At 36.1% G+C, this 27,801-nt stretch overlaps 1 protein-coding gene, 1 long non-coding RNA gene and 1 pseudogene across 2 annotated transcripts; 1 reads left to right on the forward strand and 2 right to left on the reverse strand.

Annotated features, from left to right (window-relative positions):
* Positions 1–8,694: 8,694 nt before the first annotated feature.
* Positions 8,695–11,017, reverse strand: LOC113285765. The gene is made up of 5 exons (XR_003328924.1): positions 10,900–11,017; positions 10,750–10,816; positions 9,894–10,219; positions 9,441–9,581; positions 8,695–9,218 (listed from the first exon to the last, which is right to left on the reverse strand). It is a non-coding gene; the product is annotated as an uncharacterized LOC113285765 (long non-coding RNA).
* Positions 11,018–21,112: 10,095 nt separating this feature from the next.
* Positions 21,113–23,610, forward strand: LOC113285766 (transcription elongation factor SPT4 homolog 2-like). Its single transcript, XM_026534542.1, has 5 exons — positions 21,113–21,294; positions 21,383–21,474; positions 21,554–21,609; positions 22,894–22,955; positions 23,333–23,610. Exons 1-5 carry the CDS (start codon positions 21,208–21,210, stop codon positions 23,381–23,383), a joined length of 348 nt encoding a protein of 115 aa, XP_026390327.1. The 5' UTR covers positions 21,113–21,207; the 3' UTR covers positions 23,384–23,610.
* Positions 23,611–24,182: 572 nt separating this feature from the next.
* LOC113285767 lies at positions 24,183–26,771 on the reverse strand (annotated as a pseudogene).
* Between the last annotated feature and the right edge of the window lie 1,030 nt (positions 26,772–27,801).

Below are 27,801 nucleotides of genomic sequence, written 5' to 3' on the forward strand. Positions count from 1 at the left end.
CTATAAACGCTTCACCGGAATTAGATCTACTCAACTCCGTGTGTGTTCTAGAAACCATCGATGAGGTTGAGTGCTTTGATCTAGAAAAATCATCAAAAATATTTGTCGAGAAAACCAACGATTGATAAGAAAAATTGATGGTCTTCATCGCAAAATTTATATCAAAAACTATGATCTTCGAGAATGTTCTGAAGAGATAGTTAGTTTCCAGAAGAAGTTGGATGAACAAATCCGGATCAATTCTGATCTTGTTGCAGATATTGCAAATTATAAGGATTTGAAGTCTGTCAAAGTTCCTTCGATGGTTATGAAAAACTTCTTTAATTCTTCTTTGAAGAATTGTCGAAAGTCAGGAGATAAGCGAGGTTTAGGCTTTGTGAAACCTGATACGATCAGAACTTCTCAGATGAGTTTACAGATGTTGGTTTATGTATGTTTTGTGGTTCTCATAATCATTTTCAACATACATGTACGTCTTTCAAGAAAAGTTTAAAGGTTGCTAGTAATCTTCACAAGAAAGCTGAACAGCTGTTTTCTTTTCTCAGAAAGTGTACAAATCTAACAAGAAAACCAAATCGGGTTAGTAGCGTTAGTATGGGAGCTTTTGTTCTAAAATCAATGTCACCCTTTCAGTGGTTCATTGATAGTGGATGCAGCAGACACATGACTGGATATCTTTCGTGGTTTGTGAATTCAAACGATTTTGAAGGAGGACCAGTAACAGTCGGAGATGGGAGTTATTGCTACATAAGCAAGAAGGGGACGATCAAACTACCCGGCGTTCCTGAAATCCATGATGTAGTATACGTTAAAGGTATGACTGCTAATCTTTTTTCTTTTAGTCAGATTTGTGACAAAGGCCATAAATTTGTCTTTCATGCGAATAGATGTGACATTGTAGACAAAACTGGAAAAGTAACTTTTCTGGGAACTCGTGGTAAAAATAACTGTAATCTCTTAGGTACTCAGTTTAGCAATTGTTGTAATTTGACTAAGGTGGAATCTACTCATCTTTGGCATGAACGTTTTGGTCACACCAATTATCGCCTTCTAACTAAGATCATTCATAAAGAACTTGTTAGAGGTGTTCCCAAAATCAATGCTAAGATTGAGGGTGTCTGTGGTTCCTATCAAAAGGGTAAACAAACGAAAGTTCCACATAAATCATCTCGAGATATTCTCACTAAAGATCCACTTGATTTAATGCATATGGATCTCTTCGGGCCTATTTAACAACCTACTTTTGTTGGGAAGAAGTATGCTTTAGTTATGGTAGATGATTATACCAGATTCACTTGGGTGGCATTTTTAGCTCAAAGAATGAAACTCTTGGTGAAGTCAAGACTATTGTTAATAGAATCCATAATGAACAAGGTCGCAAGCTAAAGAAAATTAGAAGCGACCGTGGAACTGAATTCAAGGACACTAAGATGTTTGAATTTTGTGACAAACTGGGGACTATTCAACAATACTCACCACCCATTACTCCACAAGCAAATGGAGTTGCATAAAGGAAGAATAGGAACATTCATGAAATGGCGATGGTAATGCTCCATAACAAAAACTTACCGTTAAAGTTTTAGGGAGAAGTTGTTTTTACAGCATGCTATTTGATCAACCGTGTCTACCAACGGTCAAAAACCCTAAATACTCCTTATGAGTTGTGGTACGGTAAGAAGTCAAATTTGCACTATCTCAGAGTGTTTGGAAGTAAGTGCTACATTCTGAAAGATCGAGAACAAAAAAGGAAATTTGATTCTAAAAGCGATGAAGGTATCTTTCTTGGCTATGTTTCTGATAGTCGTGGTTTTCGAGTATTTAATCTCAAAACCCAAGTTATGATGGAATCTGCAAATGTCATTATTGATGATCTGAGAAATTTTCTTCATGATAGCCCTCCTGCTGAATTGCCTCCAACCGAGACAATTTAGAGAGTCAAGGAAATTCCAAAGTCAGTAAAATTTGTTCCAACTGTTGTTGATCCTGATATTTCGAGTGACAAGGAGAAGATCCCTAATCAGACTAGTCCTGTTGAACAAGAACGTGCTCCTCCACGGCACCTCTGGGTTCAAAGGAATCATGATACTAACAGTATTATTGGAGGAAAGGATTCTACAGCTAAGACGAGAGGACAACTTCAAAAAATTTGCAATTTTGGTTGTTATCTATCGCAAGTAGAACCGAGAAATATTGATGAAGCTCTTAGCGAACATGTACGGGAGATCGTACCTTGTCCCCCCAATATCAATATTATTGGTACCAAATGGATATTCAAGAACAAGTCTGATGAATTTGGCATTATTGTCAGAAACAAAGCCAGACTTGTCGCTCAGGGATATTCACAGATTGAAGGTATCGACTTTGAAAAACCTTTGCACATGTGGCACCTTGAGTTCATTCGTTTGTTATTAGCTCATGCTTGTTTTCTTAAGGTTAAGCTTTTTCAAATGGACATAAAATCCTCGTTCCTAAACGAAAATTTAAAGGAAGAAGTCTATGCTCCTCAACCTAAGGGATTTGAAAATCCTGAATTCCCAGATCACGTCCTTAAGCTCAACAAGGCATTATATGGGCTAAAACAAGCACCTCGTGTCTGGTTCGAAAAATTAACTACTTCTCTTCTTAGGAAAAGTTTGTCGAGAGGTGAAGCTGATAAAACATTATATACCAAATGGAGTGGGAAAGATGTTGTCATTGCTCAAGTTCATGTAGATGCTATCATCTATGGATCAACATCTGAGAAACTTGCAAAATATTTTCAATTATCTCTTGGTAAGGAGTTTGAGATGGGCAATGTTGGTGAATCAAAATTCTTTTTAGGATTACAGATTCAACAACATAAGGATGGAATTTACTTAATTATCTCAAGAAAAATATGTTAAGGATCTTGTGACAAGGTTCGGTCTTGATAAGTCAACTCCAAAACTAACTCATATGCCCACAACTGGTAAACTACGTCGAGATGAGAAAGGATTAAATGTGGATCTAAAACTTTATCGATCTATCATTGGAAGCCTTTTATATCTTACAACTACTAGACCTGATATTGCGTTTAGTGTTGGCTGTTGGGATAGATTTCAGGCTAATCCAAAGGTATCTCATCTTGCAGCTGCAAAAAGGATCATGTGATATTTCCAACATACTATCAGGTGTGGTCTGTCTTATACTTTTGATACTAACACTGATCTTACTGCCTACTCAGATGCAAATTGGGCAGGATGTGTGCAAGACAGAAAGAGTACTTCAGGGGGATTTTACTATGTTGGCTTAAATATTGTGGCATAGCATAACAAGAAATAAAACTCACAATCTTTGTATACATGCGAAGCAAAATACATTGCTGCAGGTTTGTGTTCTACTCAACTTTTATGGATGAAAAGAATGCTTGCTGATTATGGAATTGACACTGGTATAATGAAGATCTTTTGTGACAACTCAAGTGCGATTCGCATTACTGAGAATCCTGTTGAGCACTCAAGAACTAAGCACATTGACATAAGGTATAATTTTATTAGAGATCTCTATGAAAATGATATTATTAACATGAAATTTGTGCCTTCTGAACAACAACTGGCTGATATTCTCACCAAACCTTTAGATATTGCAACGTTTCAACACTTACGGCAGTCTATTGGTATTGTTTTGGTTCATTAGTATTCTAGCCATTTTGCACCTGGAATTATCTCTATCTATTGGGAAATCAAGGTTTAGAACTCCAGTGTAGTGTTGTTTCAATTTCGCATTTGTTTCTACGTAAATAAAATTTTGTTAGGTACCAAAGTATACAAATAAATCCTTCTTTTCTTGTAAAAGTAAGGCCGCTGTTGTTTTTCTTTCGGGAATGACATTTTATGGGTGAGAGTTCTTAATTGAACTTGCTTAATTTCCAAATGGGGAGTGCGGCTGTGAAATATTATAGGAGTCTTCTGTATCTATATAAACTCGTTGATGAATACACTATGTTTCGACTATGTAAAATCATCGAAACAAAGTTGATATGTTCTCAATTTGTCATGAAGTATCTCTATGAGAATTTCATTATGATCCCGCTATTTTTTGTACCTTTGCCAATTTATATTGACAAAAATGGGGAGAATTATTGTGTAGTTCATATTACTAAAACATATGGTTTACAGATCATTATGTAAGGGTGAGTGGTTTTCATTGTGAGATGAAGTATTGACTAAGGGGGAGTGATACATATCTGAAAAAGCGGGGGTCTAACAACCACACCCAGTATTTCGTTTGGAAATCTTAATGGACTAACTCCAATATACTTTCAAGAGAATCAACTAGACAATCAGACTCAATCTTTAGAAAAGTATATCAAAGAGTTATATCTCAATTTCTCAATTCAATCCGCAATCAAACAAACAGAAATTTGCGAAAATAAGAGAAATAACTTGGACGGTATCACAAACCAATATCCAAGTGTCAATCAATTCAATAAACAACCCAAAGGCCGGATTCAAGAACTGATTGAACTTACCGCACAACCTGTGATATTTCAATTATATAGAAAATATAATGCGAAAAATAAATAACACATACATCAGAATTTTGATAACGAGGAAACCGCAAATGCAGAAAACCCCGGGACCTAGTCCAGCCTTGAACACCACACTGTATTAAGCCGCTACAAACACTAGCCTACTACCAATAAGCTTCGCACTGGAATGTAGTTGAGCCCTAACCAATCTCATACTGATTAAGGTACAGTTGCGCTCTTTACGTCTCTGAACCCCAACAGGATTCTACGCACTTGATTCCCTTAGCTGGTCTCACCCACAACTAAGAGTTGCTACGACCCAAAGTCGAAGACTTGCTAAACAAATATGTCTCACACAGAAAAGTCTATTGATATAGATAAATCTGTCTCCCACAGAAATACCTATGAGTTTTGTTCCGTCTTATGATAAATCAAGGTGCACAGGAACCAATTGATAAACCACTTATATTCCTGAAGAACATCCAAGTATTATCAATCACCTCACAATAATCTTAATCGTATGGAAGCGAAATAAGATATTGTGGAATCCCAAATGATGAGACGAAGATGTTTGTGACTACTTTTTATCTTACCTATCGGAGATCAATCTCGAGCAAATCTTAGAGAAGATAATACTCAATACGATAGAACAGGGTAAGATCAGAACATGCAACTACAAAAAAAATATTTGGGTTTGGCTTCACAATCCCAATGAAGTCTTCAAGTCGTTAACCTACAAGGTTTTGGCATAAACCTAAGGTTAAAGGAGAATCGACTCTAATCTCAACTAGCATCACACATGAGGTGTGGGGATTAGGTTTTCCAGTCGCTAGAGTTCTCTCTTATATAGTCTTCAAATCAGGATTTGATATATTTGGAACAAAGCAATCAATATTCACCGTTAGATGAAACCTGATTTAAGAGCCAAGTTAAGTTTGCTTGACAAAAGCAATATCTCTCCACCGTTAGATGGACTTAGCTTGTTAGACACAAATAAAATGTACCTTCATTTAGATATAGGTAACTGTACCTAAACGTTTACACTAGGTTGGCTCAACAATAGTTAACCGAAGTTAGCCATATGAACACTTTCATATTGGCCTTATTCATCATAAACACAACTAGTTCAAATGACTCAAATGAAACTAGTTATAGAGTTTTTCAATTGCTATATTCTCATAGAAGTATACAAGAACACAATTGAAACAAAATCGGTTTGATTCACTCGAATCAATTCATGAACATTATAGCCAAGGTTTGAAAAAGAATGCATTCCTTATTATATATAAATGTATTTGTTCATGTCACAACCGATCCTAGAACATAACCCACTCAAGTATGCAAACGGGTACGCATACTTAAGTAGCTTGACTTGGATTGTGTCCGACAATATGCGAACGGGTACACATACTATCACACATCCAAAACAACAGTTGAATTCAGTACGCGTACGGGTACACATACAATAGTTCTTGGACTTCAATTGAGTTCTCCAATACGCGTACGTGTACGCATACCAAGGCTCCCGGACTTTACCTGACCTAGCCAGTACACACACGAGTATGCACACTATACCGGTCTTGGATTAACATATATGCAAGTATGCATACTATGTCCATAATCCAATAACGGTCAAGTGTTCTAAACTCTATCTCAATCATTGAAACATTCTTAGAGGATGACAACAATTGTTTTCACAAACTATTAGCATCAAAGCAATTTTCAAGTTATTGAAATAATCAATACTAAACATTCCAGGTCTACATCTAATAACTGTCTCACACAAATCATGTAAGATGTTATTAGGCGATTTTCACATGATCATCTTTTGACTTTCGTCAAGAATAAAAGATGAACTTGGTTAAAGCGAAATTTTACCAACACATATTTCAACAAATATGTAAGCGAGTTAAACTCATCTCGAAATATCAAATGTATATAATCAAATATTATATAATTATACGACTTTTGTCTCAATATAGGAGATAGAGTAGAAATTGACTTTCTGAGTGATAGATGAGTTTCAGTCTCCACATACCTTTTGCTGATGAAGTTCCACAAGCTCTCCTTAGTAGTTCTTCGTCTTCAATTGATGAACACCGTGAAGTCTAAAGATCAACTACACAATCTATCCTAGTCCGAGACATAGCTATAAGTAGACTAGAAATCAAGACTTATAGTTTTGATCACTAAACTTGACAAACAAGCTTGAGATAGCAGCGCTTGCGAGTTTGACCGAGCAATGCTCTAACAATATCACCGTTGTATTATTGTCAAAGTAGTGATACAATTGAACTTTGATGTTGTGTAATAATACTATGACATTGTATAACTATGACTGAGAACAATTGTTTTCTTACTGTTATGGCTATGGATCTTCAACAACTATGATGCTGAGTTGAACACGTTCATAATCACTGGATTACTTGGAAGTGACGAATATTTCGAGTAATATTGAAGAACCAAGTAAATCAAGCATTTGGATGAGAAGCTACAAAGTTTATTTATTTTTTAATCTATATATATATTGATAGTTTTGTCACTAAATTGACAAAGGCGGAGATTGTTAGAGCACTGCTCGGTCGAACTCGCAAGTGTTGCTATCTCAAGCTTGTTTGTCAAGTTTAGTTGTCAAAACTATAAGTCTTGATTTCTAATCTACTTATATCTATGTCTCGGATTGGGATATAATGTGTAGTAAAGCTTTAGACTTCACGGCGTTCATCGATTGAAGACGAAGAACTACTAAGGGGATCTTGTGGAACTTCATCAACAAAATGTATGTGGATACTGGAACTCATATATCACTCAGAAGTTTATTTCTATTATATTTCCTATTGAGACAAAATTCGTATAGCTATATAGACTTTACTTTATACACATTTGATATTTCGAGATGAGTTTAACTCGCCTACATATTTCTCGAAATATGTGTTAGTAAGCTTTCGCTTTAACCAAGTTCATCTTTATTCTTGAAGAAAATCAAAAGATGATCATGTGAAAATCGCATGGTAATATTTTACATGATTTGTGTGAAACAATCATTTGATGTAGACTTGGAATATTTCGTATTGATTGATTGATCACTTGAAAATTGTTTTGAATCTAATAGTTTGTGTGATACAGCTATTCCCGTCTTCCAAGAATGTTTCAATGATTAAAATGGAGTTTAGAACTATTAACCATCATTTGGATATAGCACAATATGCGTACTTATATGCTAACCGTTGCAAGTTATTTCAAGTCCGGGAACCATAGTATGCATACTCGTACACGTACTGGTTTAATAGTTGAAGTCTGGGAACTTAGTATGCGTACCCGTATGCGTACCGGCTTAACAGTTCAAGTCAGGAATTCAACTGAGTTTGGTCGTGTACGACAGTATGCGTACCCGTTTGCATACTTGAGTGGGTTAAGTTCTAAAATCGGGTTGTTCATGAAAAATACATTTATAAATTAAGGAATGCAATTTTTTGGAAACCGTGACTATAATGTTCATGAATTTATTCGAGTGACTCAAAATCGATTTTGCTTCAATTATGTCTTGTATACTTCTATGAGAATATAAACAATTGAACAACTCTAGAACTAGTTTATTTGAGTCATTTGAAATAGTTGTGATTAAGATGAACAAGGTTGATATGAAAGTGTTCATATGGCTAACTTCGGTTAACTATTGTTGAGACAACAAGGTGTACACGTTTAAGTACAGTTACCCATATCTAAATGAAGTCACATTTCATTTGTGTGTAACAATCTAAGTTCGATCTAACGGTTGAAAGATATTATCTTGAATTTAATCAGATTTTCATCTAAGGTGAATATTGAATACTTTGTTACCAAGGTAACATTGATTGCAAACCCTGATTTGAAAGACTATATAAGGGAGAACTCTAGCAGCTGGGAAATCTAATCCCCACACCTCCTGTGTGATACTAGTTGCGACTAGAGTCGATTCTCCTTTAACCTAGGTTTTTCTAAAACCATTATATGTTAACGACTTAAAGACTTCATTGGGATTCTGAATCCAGACCCAACTATTTTCTCTGTAGTTGCATGTTCTGATCTTACTTTGTTCTATCATATAGAGTACCATCTTCTCTAAGATTTTCTCGAGATTCAATCTCCGACAGGTAAGATAAAAAGTAGTCACAAACATCTTCGTCTCATCGTTTGTGATTCCACAATATCTTGTTCCGCTTTCATACGGTTAATATCATTGTGAGGTGATTGATATTAGGGACAATTACAAAATGGTTCTACTTTTTATAATTCGGTTACAAAAGAGTCATACTTTTGTAATTGGCTTACAAAATGGTCATGTTTTGTCCGACATAACTGCTGGGGAAAAACGGTGTTACTTGTCCCGAAAATACCCTCTCTTTTAACTCAAAGATTTAACTGCAGTTAAACCATCAGACCTGGCAACCCTGACACCTGGCAACATTTATGCAATCCTGAAGACAATCATCTTCATATTCTTTCATACACCAGCAATGGCCTCTGACATTGCCTTATACACTTGTAATCCCACCACCATATCTTCCTCCAACCTCTACATCTTGAACCTCATGATCCTCTACCGCTCATAGATGAACTTGTAGTTGGTGATGTTGTCGGTGATGTTGTCGGTGAAGACTTTGCAGGTGATGTTGCACCAGTAGCAGATGAACATGATTCTGCCTTCTTCTTGCAGCACTGCCTTCTCCCGCCATAGCACGAACAGTTCCTGTACATAATGGTATTCATCAGTTTTGCCTTGGTTGTAGAAATATCACTGATCCGTTTTTGAACCTATTTAAGTGATTGATTATGGGATTTGACTATAAACATGTAACTACTCTATATCATACTGTGATATGACAAGACAAAGACAATTTCCACATAGTGAACAGAGGAATTCATGGTTTCAAAATGAAATAACAACTGGACTTGAGGATATTTGGCGTACCGCAAACATAGGAATTGCATAATCCAAGAAAGGCTTGCTTCTTTCTCAACTTCTCATATTGGATCAAACATTGGTTGAACAAATGTCCTGTGCTTGGGATTCTTTTGAAACAATATGGCTTGCAAGCATTAAACCACTAACCTGAGAAGAAAGCATGAAGAAATTTTAGAAATGTTTTATGTATACCTATGGATATTTTGAAACTAAGAATGTCAGCATGAAAAAATAGCTGAAAGAACCTACAAATACTCAGTACAAGATAGAACATACTACATGAGCAAGGTCTTGAAACATACATTGAAATTTTAAAGAAACCGTTTAGTCAAACAATAGCGCAGGTTCACATGGTTACTAGGTGCACAATTGAAAATGAGTTAAAGATAACATGGGTTAAAAATAATCAATCTGACCATCTAGTGGGAAAGCTAAAGAAAAAAAATGAAACTAAGCTACCTGCCAAAATGGTGGAGAACATATGCAAACACCAAACACTTAACAATACTGGTAGTACTGTTGTGGACGTAAATTGGTACCGAAGCTATGCAGGTTATGAGTAATAGAGCTTGATCTCTCCATATAGTCAACCAACTGCATAGCAGAACAACGACAAGCTATGTTCTCTCCAACTAATTTTCCAGCCCCCCAAAATCTTGGAATATCGAACAAAAACTCCTTGTCCCCAACTTACTCAAACACACCACAGGATTTAAGAGAACTGAAGTTTCCAGGCGGCCTTAGACATCAAAAAGGATTACATCGCAATTTGCGCCAATTGGTTTCTGTTACAAAAAATGGAGCAAATCAGAAAGATGCATCACCATGCATAAGAGGCAAACATAATTTAGTTCAAGTATCATTTCCTTGAAAATAGAAGGAAAACCACAATTCATTTCCTTTTGTTTACTAAATCAAAAGCAAATTGATATAAATGACAGATACATATGAAAATCCAAGATTTTAGGGATCAAAAAGAAACTGGTAACTCAGAAAGAACCATTTTCCTGTCGCATGAGTTCTTTTTAATCTGCAATTTCGAATCAGAGATAAAGCCATTCTCCCAAACTTACTCAAACACACAAACACAACTTAAATTATCATACATCACCAAATCAGCATAGCCTAAAACTAGGGTTTCAGAAAATACAATTTACACAATTAATTACTAACACAACAAACAGTTATAACATTTAACATTGTATAAATCCCTAATCTACAAAAATGAGGGTTTATGAAAACAATCCCCAAATTCGAAAAATTAAGGTTTCTGAAAATAATTTGAAGTGCACAATATGGGTTCAAGATTACCAACCTCATTATGTTTGTAAATATGTTGACTGTGTCTTGAAAGAAAACTAGGGTTCTGAACAACCAGTTACCTGTTTTCAACCCGTATCAGTCACCAAATACCATGAGAGTGAAACAAAACCATAAAAACAAACTATGTGAGCGAAAACCTCACCGTTGATGATCAATCTCACTCGAAATTGTTTCTTCCTCACTCAATCGAACACTGTTACAGAAGGTTAGAGAAGAGAAATGGGAAAAAGACGGCCGCATGTAATGAAGAAGGAGATGAATAACCTATTATAGTCTGGTTTTGTAGTGACTGATCCAATCCGTCGAAACTCTCCTCGAGATGTAACAATACCCAGTCTATGGTACTAGATCTATTAGTAGTTAACTTAAGGACAAATAGGTAAATTGAGCACCTGATTTAACTCTGACTTTGGAGGGCCCACCGACTTAACTCCCCTATAATCAGAAGTATGACCATTTTGTAAATGGTTTGCAGCAGTAGGATCTATTTGTGAATCGGGTCTTAATAGTAGGACCTTTTATTACATTTCCCTTGATATTATTAGGCTGTTCTTCGAGAATATAAGTCCGGTGTATCAATTGGTTCCCGTTCACCTTGATTTATCAAAAGTCGAAACAAAAAGTCGTAATTATTTCTACGGGAGAAAAATTTACCTATCCAATAGATTTTTCTGTGTGAAACAGATTTGTTTATCAAGTCTTCAACTTTGGATCGTAGCAAATCTTAGTTGTGGGTGAGATCGGCTAAAGGAATCAAGTACTAAGAGTCCTGCTGGGATTCATAGGCGTAAGGAACGCGACTGTACCTTAATCAGTGTGAGATTGGTTAGTGCTCAACTACATTCGAGTCTGAAGTTAACTTGTAGTAGGCTAGAGTCTGTAGCGGATTAATACAGTATGGTGTTCAAATCTGGACTAGGTCACGAGGTTTTTCTGCATTTGCGGTTTCCTTGTTAACAAAATTCTGGTGTCTGTGTTTTTTCTTTTCCGCATTCTAGTTTCTATATAATTGAAATATCACAGGTTGTGCGTAGTTCAATCAATTAGATAATCCAACCTTTGGTTGTTGATATAAATTGATCGGCACTTGAACATTGGTCTTTGGTATCGTTCAAGTTGTTTCTCATAATAATCAGGCTTGCGGATTTCTACCTGTTTGATTTGCTGATTACATTGAGAAATAGAGATATAAATCTTGGATGTATTTTTCTTAATTGAGTATGACTGTCTAGTTGATTCTCTTGGGAATATATTGGAGTTTGTCCATAAAGATTACCGAAACGAAATATTGTGTGTGGTTGTTAGATCCCCGCTTTTTCAGAAACCAAATTTGTTTCTAACTTATTTTTTCCTAGTTTTTGTTGTTGAAACCAATATTGATGATAAATTTTTGGTGGTAGTGTTGCTGGTTGGAGGTAGCGCTGGTTGGTGGTGGTGGTGTTGATAGTGATGGTAGTGCTGGTTGGTGGTGACACGATAATGCTAGCGTTGGTGGTAGCAGTGGTGCTGGTTGTGGGGTGGTACTGGTATTAGTGGTGTTGACATATAACGGCGTTAGTTGGTTGTGCACCGATGGTGGTTGGTGTTAGTTGCAATGATAATGATAATTAGTGGTGGTGGTGGGGTGGTGCTGGTACTGGTAGCGGCAGTGGTGATGGTGGCAATGACGGTGGTGGTGCTGGTGTTATTATTGGCTAGTAGTTGATGGTGTTGCTAGTTGTTGGTGGTGGGTTTGGTGCTATTAGTTTAGTGGCGAGAAGAAAATAGAAATTGAGGATGAGATTGTTTTTTGTTTTTGTGGGATGATTGAAACTAAAAAGTTAATTTAGACAGATTATATAATTTGCGGTTTTTATGGATTTTTTTTTTTTTGTTAGATTTTTGTAAATTGATATGGATACCTTTGGTGCTATATCCCGCGGATTGAATTCTAAAATTATAATTCCAAGACATATACGAGTATTCCTTGAATCAATAAACCCTTTTATCTACTATATTGTCTAGGATTTGTGCCTAGTGCCTACATTATATTAACCATAATCGTGCTCAGGGAAGGGTTTTTTGTCAGCATGTAAAAGATGATACAATGCGCAGTCAGTTGCAGTCATACACATGGGAATTAACAGAGGGAGTCCTTGGATTTCAGGAAAAATAATAGAGCATTGCTCGATCAAAACTCACAAGTTTTGGTATGTTTTGTAAGAGCAATGCTCGGTCGAACTCTCAAGCGTTGCTATCTCAAGCTTGTTTGTCAAGTTTAGTTGATCAAAACTATATACTTGATTTCCAGTCTACTTATAGACATGTCTCGGATTAGGATAAAAGTGTGTAGTTGAGCTTTATACTTCACGATGTTCACCAATTGAAGAAAAAGATATATTGAAGAGCTTGGAGGAACTTCGTCGACAAAAGGTATGTGGAGACTAAAACTTATCTATCACTCAGAAGTTTATTCAATTTTATCTACTAATGAGACTAAGTCGTGTAGCTATATAGACTTTGTGTTATACACATATAAAATTTCGAGTCGATTTTATCTCGTTTATCTATTTCTCGAAATACAGGTTGAAGCTTTCTTAGCTTTGGATTAACTTCATCATCTACTTGACAAGTTTAGTTGGAAACAATTTATTTGTTGAAAACTAAATATTAAGTCAAGATGATCATGTGAAAAATTACCTTGAACATTTTATGTGATGTGTGTGAGATGATCATTTGATGTTAACTTGGGAAGTTTCGTATTGATCAATTAGTCACTTGAAAATTACTTGAAGCTAGTGGTATATGTAAGATTACCATTGTTGTCTTCGAAGGATGTTTCAATAACTGAATGAGAGTTTTAGAACTACTACTAATGTCTGGATACAACACAGTTTATGTACCTGGTATGCGAATAGTGAAGTACTAGTCCAGGTGCGGAACTCTTGTTTGCGAACTGTATTTGCAAACGGGTTTACCTGTGATAGGTCCGGAATTGTGGTTTGCGAACGACAAGACTAGGCAAGTCCATAACTGTGGTTCGTGTACTCAGTTTGCGAACACAGTGGTTAGGTTCTAACATCGGTAAGTATGACAACTCATACTCATGAACTAAGGTTCGTTTGCGAACTAAAGTCCCTGGAACTTCAATGAATTAAGGTATGCGTACTTGCTTCGCAAACTGTGGCATTATGTTCATGAATTGGTTCTTGTATAAGTACTTTGTACAATTACAAACCAAACTGAATATGCTTCAAATTGTTCATGGGTATTTCTATGAGATAGTGAACATTTGAACAAGTCTCTTAAATCACATTTGGATTCATTTGATTATCTATCATAATTGATTGATTATCACATTTGATCTAGAAGTGTTAGCTGAATATGGCTAAGCTAAAAATGTTCATATGTCTAACTTCGGCTAACTGTTATTAAGCCAACTTGTTATACACGTTTAGGTACAACTCACCCATGTCTAAATATATGTATATTTCATTTGTGTGTATCAAGATAATATCATCTAACAGTTGAGATTGACTGCTTATTTTCTAAGCAGACTTAGCTTGAATCTTAAATCAAGAGTTCATATAATGGTGAATATTAATTGCTTTGTTACTAAGATATATTATCTTTGATTGTAAGAAACCCTGATTAGAAAGACTATATAAGAGAGAACTCTAGCATCTGGGAAACCTAATCCCGATATTCTCGTGTGTCCTAGTTGCAAACTAGAGTCGATTCTCTATTAATCTAGGTTTACAGTTCTTCTGAAAACCATTATTAGGGTTAACGACTTAAAGACTTCATTTGGGATTCATGAATCCATGTCCAACTATTTTCTCTGTAGATGCGTATCCTGATCTTACTTTTTCTATCGTATTGAGTTTAATCTTCTCTAAGATTTCCTCGAGATTTATCTCCGATAGGTAAGATATAAAAAGTAACCAAAACAGTTTCTTTGTCTCAGACTCTTGTGATTCCCCAATAACTTCTTCTGTTAATCAGTTAGATTATTGTGAGGTAACTAATATTTCTAAGCTGCTCTTCGGGAGTATAAGACCGGATTATTAGTTGTGTTTCCTGTTCACCTTGATTTTTATCTTAAGACGGAAACAACAAATAGAATAGACTTATTTGTGAGAGACAGATTTATTTATAACTCTTCGACTTTGGGTCGTAGCAACTTCTAGGCTGTAAATGAATTCAACTAGGGGAATCAAGTGCGCAGGGTCTTCCGAGATTCAATATGCATAAGGAACGCGACTGTACCTTAATCGGTGTGGGACTTGGTTAAGCCTCAACTACATTCTAGTCTGAAGTTAACTTGTAGTATGCTAGAGTCTGTAGCGGCTTAATACAGTGTGGTGTTCAAGTCTGGACTAGGTCCCGGGGTTTTTCTGCATTTTCGGTTTCCTCGTTAACAAAATTTCTGGTGTCTATATTATTTCTTTTCCGCATTATATTTTTGTTATATAATTGAAATATCATAGGTTGTGCATAGTTCAATCATAGTTAATAAATCCGACCTTGTTTGTTGGATAATACTTGATTGACACTCGGACATTGGTCTTTGGTACCATCCGAATTATTCTCATAACAATCAGGTTCGCGGATTTCTATCTGTTTGATTTACTGATTGTGTTGAGACATATATAAAGCTCTTTAATGTATATCTTGATTAAGACTCGATAACTTGGTGCTCTCAGAATTATATTGGAGTTTATTCCATACGGATTGTTGAATGAAATAGTTGGGTGTGGTTGTTATACCCCCGCATTTTCAATTGGTATCATAGCATGCAAACATGCTAAGACCTCATAAGTCTGTGTTTTTAGCAATCTGACTTTATGGACAAAAGTATTATCTCCAACGACGCATCACCAGTCCAGAAACATTCAGACTTGTTTCAAATCTTGGATTCACTTGAGAAAACTCTCACATCTTTATCGTTACCCAAAACTGTAGATAATTGGGAAACACGCCTAGAGGAACAATTGGATGAACTTTCTGATAAAAGTGATTCAGATGTTGATGAGGAAGTCCCGCAATATATCAAACCGTTTGACCATCTTATTAAGAAAAAGAAGTCAACATCATGTATGATTGATTTCCCGACTCCTCTCTGTCAAGTAAACAATAAAATGAGAAAAATATTTAAAGATTATGATTGTGGATATAATCTCTTACAATCCATTCTTAAAGATCGTGAAGAAGATGTGCGTTCAAAAAAATTTGAACGTGAAAATCTTCGTCGAAATCTCTTTATGTTGAAAGAAAAACTTGCAGAATCTGAAGCAAGGTGTAACTCTCGATAAACTTGTTTCAATGACAGAGAAAGTGTTTTTCTCTCTCGATAAAAACAATTAGAGGCTGACCTAATTGTTGCTCATGATAAGGTCGAACTGTTGGAAGAAGACTTGAAACAGTTTAGCTCTAGCTCAACCAAATTATCCATTATGCTAGGAGCATGTAAAAATCATCGTGATACACGAAGTTTGGGATATAAGGGAATAAATGCTCCAAGTATTAGTAATATTAGTTTTGTTAAATCTAATAGAAATTTCCAATAGAAGAATCTCACTGATGGCAGAAGTGAAAATCTACTACCAGCAGCTCAAGTTCAAAAGAACAAGGTTTGTCAACCTCCGAAACCAGCTCACATGAGTTTAGGTAATAACATTCCATTCAGTTGTCATTATTGCGGAAATAAAGGTCACTTAGAAAGGAGATGTCGTTTTCGTTTGTGGAATGAGAAACTTCATAATATCCTTGTTTGGGTGTCTAAAGAAGTGATCAAACCTGTATTTCACGTTACTGGTTGTGATTTTCCAACTTTAATACAAAGAAAGTTCTGTGATGAGCCAACATTTGCTTGTAAAAGTAATACAAAACCTTTTCACAATTGTCAAAGGGATAATGTTGTAAGGACAGACGTCTGTTTCGATGCTTCAAAAAGAAAAAAAACTAATATGCGAAAAGGAAGTCTTTCAAAATCACCTTCTAAGGTTTAAGAAATCATTGGAAAGAAAGGTCTCAATTCTTCCTGAATACATTCATATCAACAATCGTGTTTCGGAACTCAAGACCAGTATCAATACACTCAAACTCAGTATTAGGAAGGCAAAGAATGCGACAACATCAGGTATCTCGTGTTCTTTTCCCATTAATTCTGTTGATACTAACTTTATTGATGTTTCTGTTGTTTCTCAAGAATGTAAGGGAAAGAAAGTCAACGTTGATGAGCAACATACAACTTGACTGCTTCTGTTTGTGCCTCCTCCATTGAGAACATGTGAGGATGCACAATATTCTCAAGAAGGCATCTTCTTCTTGACAAAGTGGTCTTTGTTATACTTGTGTTTCAATTTATATAAAAAAGAAAAATGATCAACTTATTGTTGATCCTTGCTCTGGAAAATATTCACACTTGATAATGTGTATGATCAACAACTTTTTTTATTTGTATGATATTGTTTGTTCCAGACGATGAGAAGCTCCAATAAGTCTTTCCTTGCAAATATGTTTGTTAATTTGGAAGTTGATTTGTTTTTTCTATCAATAAAACTCTTGTGCTCTAAATTTATTTATTGAGCTAAGATGTTTTACTTAGGCTAAAAACTTTTATCGATAAATTGTTCAAAACATGTTTGTGTTAGGCTCCGTTGGTTCGCTGTGACTGAATTATTTTTCTTATTCACGTCCACAAATACCCTATGTGCATTACAAATAAGTTTATTAATTTGGCAGTTGATTTGTTTTGTCTATCAATAAAACTCTTATGCTCTAAATTTATTTATTGAGCTAAGATGTTTTGCTTAGGCTAAAAACTTTTATCGATAAACTGTTCAAAACATGTTTGTGTTAGGCTCCGTTGGTTCATTGGTAGTAAATAATTTTGTTTATTCACGTCCACAAACGACCTATGTGAAAGGTTCATAATCGGATGTATGGTTCTAATACCGACTTTGTCTGGGAGGAACTATATGAGTCCCTAGGGTTTTTATTCCTAGGAAAAACATATATATATAAGATTGATTTTATGATATCTTAAGGTGTACATTCTGAAACCTCAAGAAATCTTCTTGTGATCTCATGAACAACACTATGAATGGAAGCAAAAAGGAAGATGAAACTGAAGATGGTAAGGTTATTGAGTTTCATGAGAATCCTCTCATCATAACCTGTTACCATGCATGCGATCATGAAGACAATAAACCTGTTTAGATGTCATCTTATTTGGTTGGAGATCTTCTCCAAGATTTTAAGGTTGTACGTGATCAACTTGCCATTGAAACAAAGAAACTTGATTTTCTGAAGACTGAACTGAAGAAAGCAACTGATAATCTTACTCTTGTTCGATCTCTAATTGCTGACTATTCTTGAGTGTCTTAGAATATTTTTTCTTAGGTTTTTGTTAAATAATGCTAGGAAACTTCTTTTTGAGAATTTATCTTATGTTTAAGAAGGATAACTAGGGTTTGGTATAGCAAATATTGTGATTACACATAGCTATTTCCAACGATTTTCATCTTACAATGTTTTTAGATTTATTTATTTAAATTCTAAGTTTTTGAAGATGAACTTGCAGTATTTATCTTATTGGTTTTATATATTGCAAATGTCTTATGAGATATATGTGCCTTTACGTTTGTGATTTGTGTTATTATCTCATATATACTCAAAAGTCAAGTCTATTATGTCTTTATGCATATACTGATGAAAGATAGAATGAAATTTTTGAGAAATTCCGCAGTATTGATCTTTCCCTGATTCACTTTTATGTGAAAGTACTGTATTTACACCGTAAGTTTTCTTATGCTTGTTTTCAACATCAATGTATTCTTTCATGAGTTTAGATGATAGCCGCACATATCAAAATCCAAATAGTTAGACATTATCAACATCAACATTTTTATAGTTAGAAGTATATATTATATAATTAGAATTAGAGTTCATTTCATACGATGAACCCCCAATTGCATCCTTATTAAACATTTATGCAAGGGTCATTTATAATCATAATTCATTCCAAATAATAAACTCCAACTTGAGAAGCATCTACATTAACAGCCATAATTTATTCTGGGGAATGAATTCCCAATTGCATCATTATTAAACATTTATAGACAAAATTCATTCCAGAATGAACTCCAAGTTGAATAACAGTAGCATCTTAAAGTAATTATTTACCTCTTCATAATCTTCAACATTCATTTCTAAGTGTTTGCAAATGGTATCAATGTTCTACCTTTCAAATCTTGGACGGTAGAGTTTATTTTCTGCTGTCTGCACCTTCCACCTGGGTGTAATTGTTTTTCAATGCTCAGCAAACCAAAGCTGTAAAAAGAAGAATTATACTAATCAGTTATCAACAAAAATTATGAAGAAATATACAAACAAACCGCTAAACAATTATGAACAATCATCTAACAGTTTTGCATCTCACGAACAAGTAAAGGTAATACCCTTTAGTAGAACCTCTTATCAAGATTTCTATCAAATGCTTGTATATGAGATGTGCAAAGATACTCTACCTACTGACTCTAGGCAACCTAGGTACTTGGTGTGAATGGAACCTCCATCACCAGTAAGAAAAACCGCTGACAAGGTAAACATTTCAAACATGGTTACAAGATATTCATTAGATGTTTTACATTTACTCAACGCAATGATTTTTTCTCTCAAATCCTTGTTTTTTATATCAAAATCATTCTTGTTTGGTGGATCAAATTTGTAGTTGTGTAGAACCTCCCATAAGTGTAGTCAGTCCGGTTTCTTGAGTCTAAAAAAGATTATTTTATTCCTCCTCCAGGGATACATGAGATTCCAAGCACTAGCAAAAACTCTTCAGGTGAGGATATAAGAACATATGTTGTCCCCTAGTTTGAAAATTAATGCATCATCATTTCTATCACGAATAAACTAGTGCGAGTTACATAGAATTTGTACAACATTTGTTGTCTTATTCCATTCAGCAGCAACAATGTTGTCTTCCAGAATTACTTGGATTACATTTCCCAATGGACTACTATACAAAATTTGTTTTTGGTCTTCATATAAAGCCTCTTGTTTTCCTAGTGCATTAATCTTATGGGCAAGTAAGCTGAGTGCAGCAAAGCTACACTTTATCTTCTTTTCTACATTAAAAAAAAAGTAATTAGCGGGTCACTTCCATAATATTAAGTCTAAAATAGCAAAAAAAGGACCAACACTTAGCTGCTAGAAGAAGATAAAATGTTCATTCTACATAATGAACTCTCAAAGAAGAAAGCAGTTCAAAGTTCATTCAGTAAAATGAGCTCTGAAAGAAGGACCAACACTTGAGACTTCGTTATCTTCCTTGAACTCTCAAAGAAAAAAGAAGTTCATTTTATAGAATGAACTGTACCATCTAGATCTACAATTTTTCTAGACTTCATTATCTTTCCTGAACTTTCAAAGAAGAATGAACTGTGTAGCATCTAGATATAAAAATTTTCTAATCTTTATTCTCTCATGTGAACTCTCAAAGAAGAAAGAAGTTCATACTACAAAATGAACTCAGTCAAAGAAGGACCAACACTGTATCAAACATCTAGATCTACGATTTTCTTAGACTTCATTTTATTCCTTGAACTCCGACAAGATATACCCTACGTATAACTGAATTAACATGCAATAACAAAAAACATTGTGAATATGCATTCAGAAGAAAAAAAACCAACTACAGAAGAACATTCAACATCAAAAATCAACTTCTTGTACTTTGATCTGGAGATTTAGGTTTTTTTTTCGAATCGTGCATTTTGCTGGTTTATTTGATTTGGAATTTTTTTGGAACTGATCCTTCTTGAACTTCTTCAACTACAACTAATTGATTGTTTTCTTCTTCGATTATTGATTGTTCTGCTGTTTTCTTCCTTGATTTCTTCATTTTTAGGGATTTGATTTTTTGATTTCTCGGTTTTTTCCTGGTGATTTTTGTTCGACGATGTTTTTCATTTCTTTTTTGGTTTTGATTGATGAACTTAAATGAAGATGAAGAGAGGAGACATGGAGAATCGAGAATGAACAAAAAATGAAGAGGAGGACAAAGAAAAGCGAGAAAAAAAAATCAGATGGAAAATGAAGAGACTGAAATACGAAGAAATTGTAATACTTTTTGATAGATGGTTGGCCTTAAGGCGGTAGGATACTCTTGTCCATTTTATATTTTCAAACAACTACAAACAGAACATTGGTTTTGTGGTAGGACCAAACTGATGTGGGCCATGCTATAAATTGACCAAACGGAATTTCCACGTCTAAAATACACACACCCCCATCTAGTGACTGATGCCACGTTAGATATACCATTGGATTCCAAAAGTGAAAGTTTGCCCTTATTTTTTTTTATCACACTGGGTTAACCTTGGTTTTTCTTTTCTTTCTTGTGTGTTTGGTTTTTCTACTTTTCTAGTCTCGAGTGAAGAAGTAGGGAACAGGAGGAGATATGAGCAACGTTGCACAAATACCAACTTCTTTCGGACACGAACTTAGGGCTTGCCTTCGTTGTAGGCTTGTCAAAACTTACGACCAGGTTTATTTCTTTCTCGAGCTTTACCTATTCGATCTTATTATGTTTTCAATGGTGGAATTGCAATTGTAGGTTTTGTTTCTGATTACAGTTCAGGGAATCGGGATGTGAAAATTGTCAATTTTTCAATATGGACAAAGATCATGAAATGGTAGGCGAGTGCACTACGTCGAATTTTACTGGGTAGGTTCTCTTTGGAAGTATTGTCTTTTCACGAATCTTTATCATCTTTTGTGGTTATTGAAGTTTTTTGTTGTCGCAGGATAATTTCTGTCATGGATCCGACTAGAAGTTGGGCTGCTAGATGGTTGAGAATCGGTAAGTAAAATAGAATTGTTTTGAGGTTTTCCAAATTTGTGTACCTTAAGTGCATGTAAAGGATTATATGAGACAGTGAACTTGCTTTTCTCATGATTAGACATCATACGATTGAACTTCTTTGGTTCAGTGCATTTTTGTTGATTTGTTTACAACAAGGGAGATGTTCACCGGATCATTTCACCATCTAGTACTGCTAGCTTAAGAGTTAATTGCAAACAGGATTGATATTTTGAACCTTTTTGAGCTTCTGATGGTGAAACTCTTGATTAAGACGTATGATGTGTCAATGAACCTTTGAATATAGAATATGAAAATAAGTAGTATTATGGGGGAAAGGCGAAGAAGGGATTGAACTTTAAACCTTCCTTCACTAGGTGATAGATATGACATCCTGTTTTCAGATATGCATGTGTAGTTAATCCTAACTCTGCCTCGAAGCTAGGTTTCCAGTTACAGACCTGCACGCCAAAAACCAAAGAAGGTGTTGTTTAATTGTTCATGTATACAAACTAGAATGTGCATTAAGAAATATGGATTGGTTTCATATTCTGAAGTTTTGCTTGTCAAGAATATCTAGTAAGATGGAGAGTCATGACATAAATGAGGACGCATCTTCTTTGTTATTGGGAATCCTTAGAAAAAATTGCCATCCTGACTCGTGGAAATACATTCAAAACTTGCTCAGTTCTGTGCTCTTACATTTGCAACTTTACTAGAAGAGGATGAGAACAGAACCATTGTACACCGCTATTCCTAAGTGAATATAGTGGGTTACTTTTTTATCTTTATTTGTTCCATCTGGTTCATTAGAAATTTTTTAAAGATCCCAATGAGCCACTGGCACACTAATGAAATAATCCTTTCACAATATCAGATAGTGGACTGTCATTGCAATTTTTGACTTTTTGTTTTGAATTGCCGTTGCTACATTCCTGATCACCGTTTTTTGTCCCTCTTTTCAATTTTTCTGTGTCTTCTAACCTTGTTTAATGGGAGTTGGATTATTCAACCCATATTACGGGCGCAAGAGATTTAAACAAAAGGATCCAACAGAACATCATAGTAACTTTGGGTCATGTTTCTATCAATGGATATCTTGCCCTGTCTGAGACCGACAACTATATTCTGATTGGTGGAAACAAACCCCTCAATGACTCATGACTTACATTAGTATGCTGGAAATAGAACTTCTATGGGTTCTTGGCTTTGTTCAGTGGTTTCCCTTAAGCGGTTGATTTATAATAACAGTTTTAAGAGTTACATGCTATTTGTTTTTTCCAGGAAGATTCGTTCCTGGTTGCTACACGCTTGCTGTTTCAGAGACGCTTTCAGGAGAATTGCAGGTTAGCTTACAGTTTGTACTTTGTGCCATTAAAACCATCAATTTCAACAACATTATTCATAACTGGCTGTTACAATTGTTTACTGAGCTCAGAACACCTTTTGATTTCTACTTATTTACTGAGTTTTTGAGTGACTTGCATTCAATCGTTCAGACATGTAACCATATGTTTTTAGAATCTTTTAAGTAATGTTTGTAAGACTTTAATTTTATAGTTGAAGGCAGAACACTATTCGCATTGTCTTTGCTTCTCTGAGATGTATTTCTTAATTATCTTCTATCTGATAGCAATTAGTGATCTAAACTCGTTGTTGGTGTTTCATCTTCGGTAATGTGGCAGAGTTTACCTAATAAACTCATTTTGTTTACTCTTTGCAGGGAATTTGCGATGAACATAATATCCCGTACGTTCCCCCAAAGCGATCTTGATTTAGAGATGGATCATATTGGATGTGTGAAATGGTGTTACGTTTCCTGATTTAGAGATGGACCATATTACATGTATGAAATGGTGTTACGTTTGATATGTAGTTAGGTACTTAATGTGCTTGTTTATCTGTCTATGTTGTTTTACTTACTCGCCACTACTAGGAAATACTTGTGATGTTTAAGTTTTCAGTGACTCAAGAAACATCCCCGTATCTTACTTAGGCTTATATGGTGCGTCTAAACAACCTGGCAACCTGGTTGGTGATGAATATTGCTCCACGGCTCTGCTGCCTCTGCAGCGGCCTCTGGTGTCTTATTGATGTTGTACTAGTAAAGAAATAGCTATATAAGCCCACCAGAAGTTGGGAGGAGCGAACTGAAATCAGATAGAGGCCAAAATGTATGCAACAGTGGGACGAGATATCTAGGCTTGGGGTTGTTTTTTTTTGCCCAATAGGTTCCAATTTCAAATTCTTAACTGCCACTCCCCCTTGGTTAAAAGTAAATCAGGTATGAGATGCCATTTAGAGACAACTGCCCTGAGAAATTTGTCACTTAATTTACATCAATCTGTTACAAGCCAGATCTTGTAAGAGCAGGGTAGCTACCAAATTTGGGAGTTCCCATACAAGGAACTCAAACCTAAACAGAAAGAATAACAAAACTCTGTACCCAGTTTTTCAAGTATACCATGAATTTCAGTATCTCCGAAGGATCTAAATAAACAGGATTCCAAAATTTGGTTTTCATATGACAGGCTTATTCTGTTTTATCATTATACAACAAACATCTGTTGTATTCATATGTCGAGGAGAAGTCTGCGAGGGTCCTCAACGACATCTTTGATCCGGCGTAAGAATAAAACTGCCTCTCTCCCATCAATCAGTCGGTGATCATATGTCAGTGCAAGGTACATCATTGGCCTTGCAACAATATTGCCGTCAACTACCACCGGGCGCTCACGATTGAATGCATACCCAAGATGGCCGAGTGCAAAATAAATATCCGGTTATTGGACTCTTTTCAGTAAGAATAATCTGCAAGCTGATCATTAAGGCTCCAAATGTTGGTATAGCAAACAAGTTTACTTAAATTTGGCACACCTTAAACTCTTAGGTGAAGCATTAATTGGAAAACAAACCAGGTCAGTAATAGGTACCTGCGGAGGGTTGATTATGGGAGTGCTCAAAAGGCTTCCATATACACACCACCATTGGATATGGTAAAGGTGCCTCCTGCCATCTCATCGATAGATAGAGAACCATCAATACCTTTCTTTGCCAGCCTGCTAATCTCCTTCTCAATGTCAGCGAAATTCATTTTTTCGGCATCCCGGATAACTGGAACAACCAGACCCTTCAAAAACAAAATGAATAGGTGGGGAAAACGTTCAGTCAATATATCCCAAAATTTGAGAAGAAAATTACGCACGCATATATAGTAAATTAGATTTTGCAAGCAAGGGCGGTCAATCCCTTGCTGGCGGATCAGCTAGTCCCCAAAAATCGAAATACGACTGGTCGATCACCGTTGGTGGCCGGGTCGGATCAGCAGCTCGATGGATCAAGCCTGGGCGGCTGCTCCGAACTGGACAGCTACGGTAAGGCGGGATGTACTTGGCAGGGGTGTCACCGGGGAAGTGGATTAGTGCAGAGATTGAAAACGTGATGGAAAGCCGAACTATCGGCATCGAGAAGGTTCGAGCGAAGAGTGTTCCCCTTGGCAACAAGGGCGCTTAGGCGGTCTGGCCACGCCGGCGAGACATCTAATATCTGCAGCACTCACGGTCTAAACGGTGCCATTTGCTCACGCCCAAAACCACCCAACCCGAACAAAGGGAACAAAAGGGTCATTTTCATTGGGATATAGTAAATCGGAATTGGGAAGAAAGTTATGTAATACGGAAGAAGAAAAAAGAAAAAAAACTTTTTATTCAGAAGATGACAAACCTTTGGAGTACCAACACCAATACTAGTATCAACATAGTCTCTATAGATAATATCATCGCCGTCAATGACTGCGTTGATAATTGGCTGATTCTGGAGACCACTGACAGCAGCCTGGGGCAAAAACCGAAATATTGTCAACTGAAATACATGTATCTGCTTATCCACGATCAAAGATCAGCCAAGGGACGGCACATACCTTAACAAACCCTGACATAAATCCCAACTTGACTCCATGTTTTTCTACAAAGGCGTCCTTATATTCAGAACGAAGCTTCATCAGGTTAGTCCTGCATTACCACGAACATTAAATATGAACCAGTTGTCATGCTATATATGCATCAGTTAATGAAAGAATAAGGTATCCTAAGGGGAACTTAGACAATGGAGGTATAGAGCGACAAGAGGATCCTCATGGTAACCAAACTTCTTGTAAGGAGAAAATAAAAATTTGACTCACATATCAACTTCGTTAAACGTGGTCAGCGTCGCATACGTGTTCTGCGCCCATTTCAGGCGTGCAGCAACACTCTTTCTAAGCCTTGTCATTCGTACCTGCAACGATGACCAGAGTGACTTAAGTAATCAAAGATCCATGTGCTATTTTCACAACTTATTTATTGTTGAGATAAAGAAATGTATTACAGCCTCTATGGTAAGGTATACAAACAAAAATGACAAGACATATTTACATAAAATGGAAAAAGTCACGTAACTTACTTTTATTTCCCTTTCCTTGGGTTCTGTAGCTGAAGTTGTGGACAGTGCTGGGGAGGGGGTTTTAAGTTTGTCCTTGGCAACAACAGTTTCTACTGAAGGCTTTATCTCCTTTTCTGCAGGAGCTGATGGCTTTGGCGACTCTTTTACAGTATTCTTATCCTCAGATGGAGCAACATGTGTCACATTCGCACCCTCACCGGATTTTGAAATGATTGCGATTTTGGTCCCAGGTTCTACGGTATCACCTTCTTTGGCTACAAACTTTCAATCAAAAGAGTAACTTACCAACATAAGCATATTTATTAGGAACAAAAATAGAAAACATTTTTGTAAACAAGATAGAGCGACAGCAAATAATTTACCTTCTGGATAACTCCAGCTTCAGGACTAGCAACATCGATGGTTACCTAATAATTGCATGTCAAAGATTCAGGAAACGCAGTTTGTGAAATAGACACTATTTGAATGATTGAAAATAAATCCTGATATGTACCTTATTGGTTTCAACTTGAGCAATTGGCTCGTCGATTTGAACACTATCACCAGGTTCTACATCGAACATATTACATATAGCACAAATACTTTAATCAAACACACAGAACAGAAAATCTTACAAAGAAAGATGATGATGAGAAGTTATGACATACTTTTCAAGAAAGCTGCCAGAGTACCATCTGTAATAGATTCTCCCATGAAAGGAACAACAGCATCAACAAGGTCACCTTCAAAATAACAAAAGTAGAAGATGTTCCGATCACACTGCTCGAAAAAAGTATGAGTACATAAGCAGGAATAGTGTAGGTACACATTTCATCTTCCGCCACGTGTTCACAAAGACACACGTGGAGGACATGCGGCTGAGAACATCAAGATATGATATCACACGTGGACAGTCAAGAGACGCGCCTTATTAAGATAGCGTCGTCACCCACCAGATCCAACGGTAGGGGATCGAGGAAGACGGAAACATTAGAACACTGCGAAGCACTGAAGGATAACCCGAGATTTACTTTATCTTATCCCCAGAAAGATCTAAGATCTACGGTTGGGGATAGTCAGACTGACGCAGACAAGACAGGGGCAGAGGACAACTGTCTACCGCGGACAGACATCTCAACTACCCGCATTAAATACCCTCAAACAGCATACGTGTCAGTCAGCCTGTGGAGGAAGCGCAGATAGCACTGAATATTCAATTGGAACACGCAGAGAAGACCAAGAACACGAAGACCTCTGCGTAAGCGGCACAAGACACAAGAGGATAAGGTTATAACGGGCTTCAAAAGTGAACCCCATGTAACCACCCTATAAATACCCCTCTCTCCCAAGTGAATAGGGGGGAAAGGGAGGGGGAAAAACATTGAGAAGAGAAGAGGAGAGAGACAGAGAAATAAAGAAAGTGCAAGTGAGGTTCCTCCTGCTACGCAGGCTTATATTAGTCTCAAAGTCATTCGACTATTTCGGTAATCCCCACCATATAATGAAAAACCCAATCTCGGAGACAGGGATCTGAGTGAGAATCATATAAGTTAATCGTTTCGTCTATGTTCATACATCCATACTTTATATATTCAATTCGTTACTTATAGCATATCATGTTCATACATTTTATACTTCGTCCATTATTTATCTTATTGTATGAGCTAAGGACAATGATTGTAATTGATGAGACGAGGAAGAGTATTAGAACTCTGAGTCAAGGATTCGACATAACCAATCTGTTCCCTTCAGGCGCAGCCTATTTATTGTATT

This window comes from Papaver somniferum, chromosome 6 (genome assembly GCF_003573695.1).
Source record: "Papaver somniferum cultivar HN1 chromosome 6, ASM357369v1, whole genome shotgun sequence".
Classification (NCBI taxonomy): domain Eukaryota; kingdom Viridiplantae; phylum Streptophyta; class Magnoliopsida; order Ranunculales; family Papaveraceae; genus Papaver; species Papaver somniferum.

Coding starts and splice junctions, on each gene's coding strand:
- LOC113285766 (XM_026534542.1), top strand. CDS start 21,208: ATGAGCAACGTTGCACAAATACCAACTTCTTTCGGACACGAACTTAGG. Junction 21,295..21,382: donor TTGTCAAAACTTACGACCAG/GTTTATTTCTTT, acceptor TTCTGATTACAG/TTCAGGGAATCGGGATGTGA. Junction 21,610..22,893: donor TGCTAGATGGTTGAGAATCG/GTAAGTAAAATA, acceptor TGTTTTTTCCAG/GAAGATTCGTTCCTGGTTGC.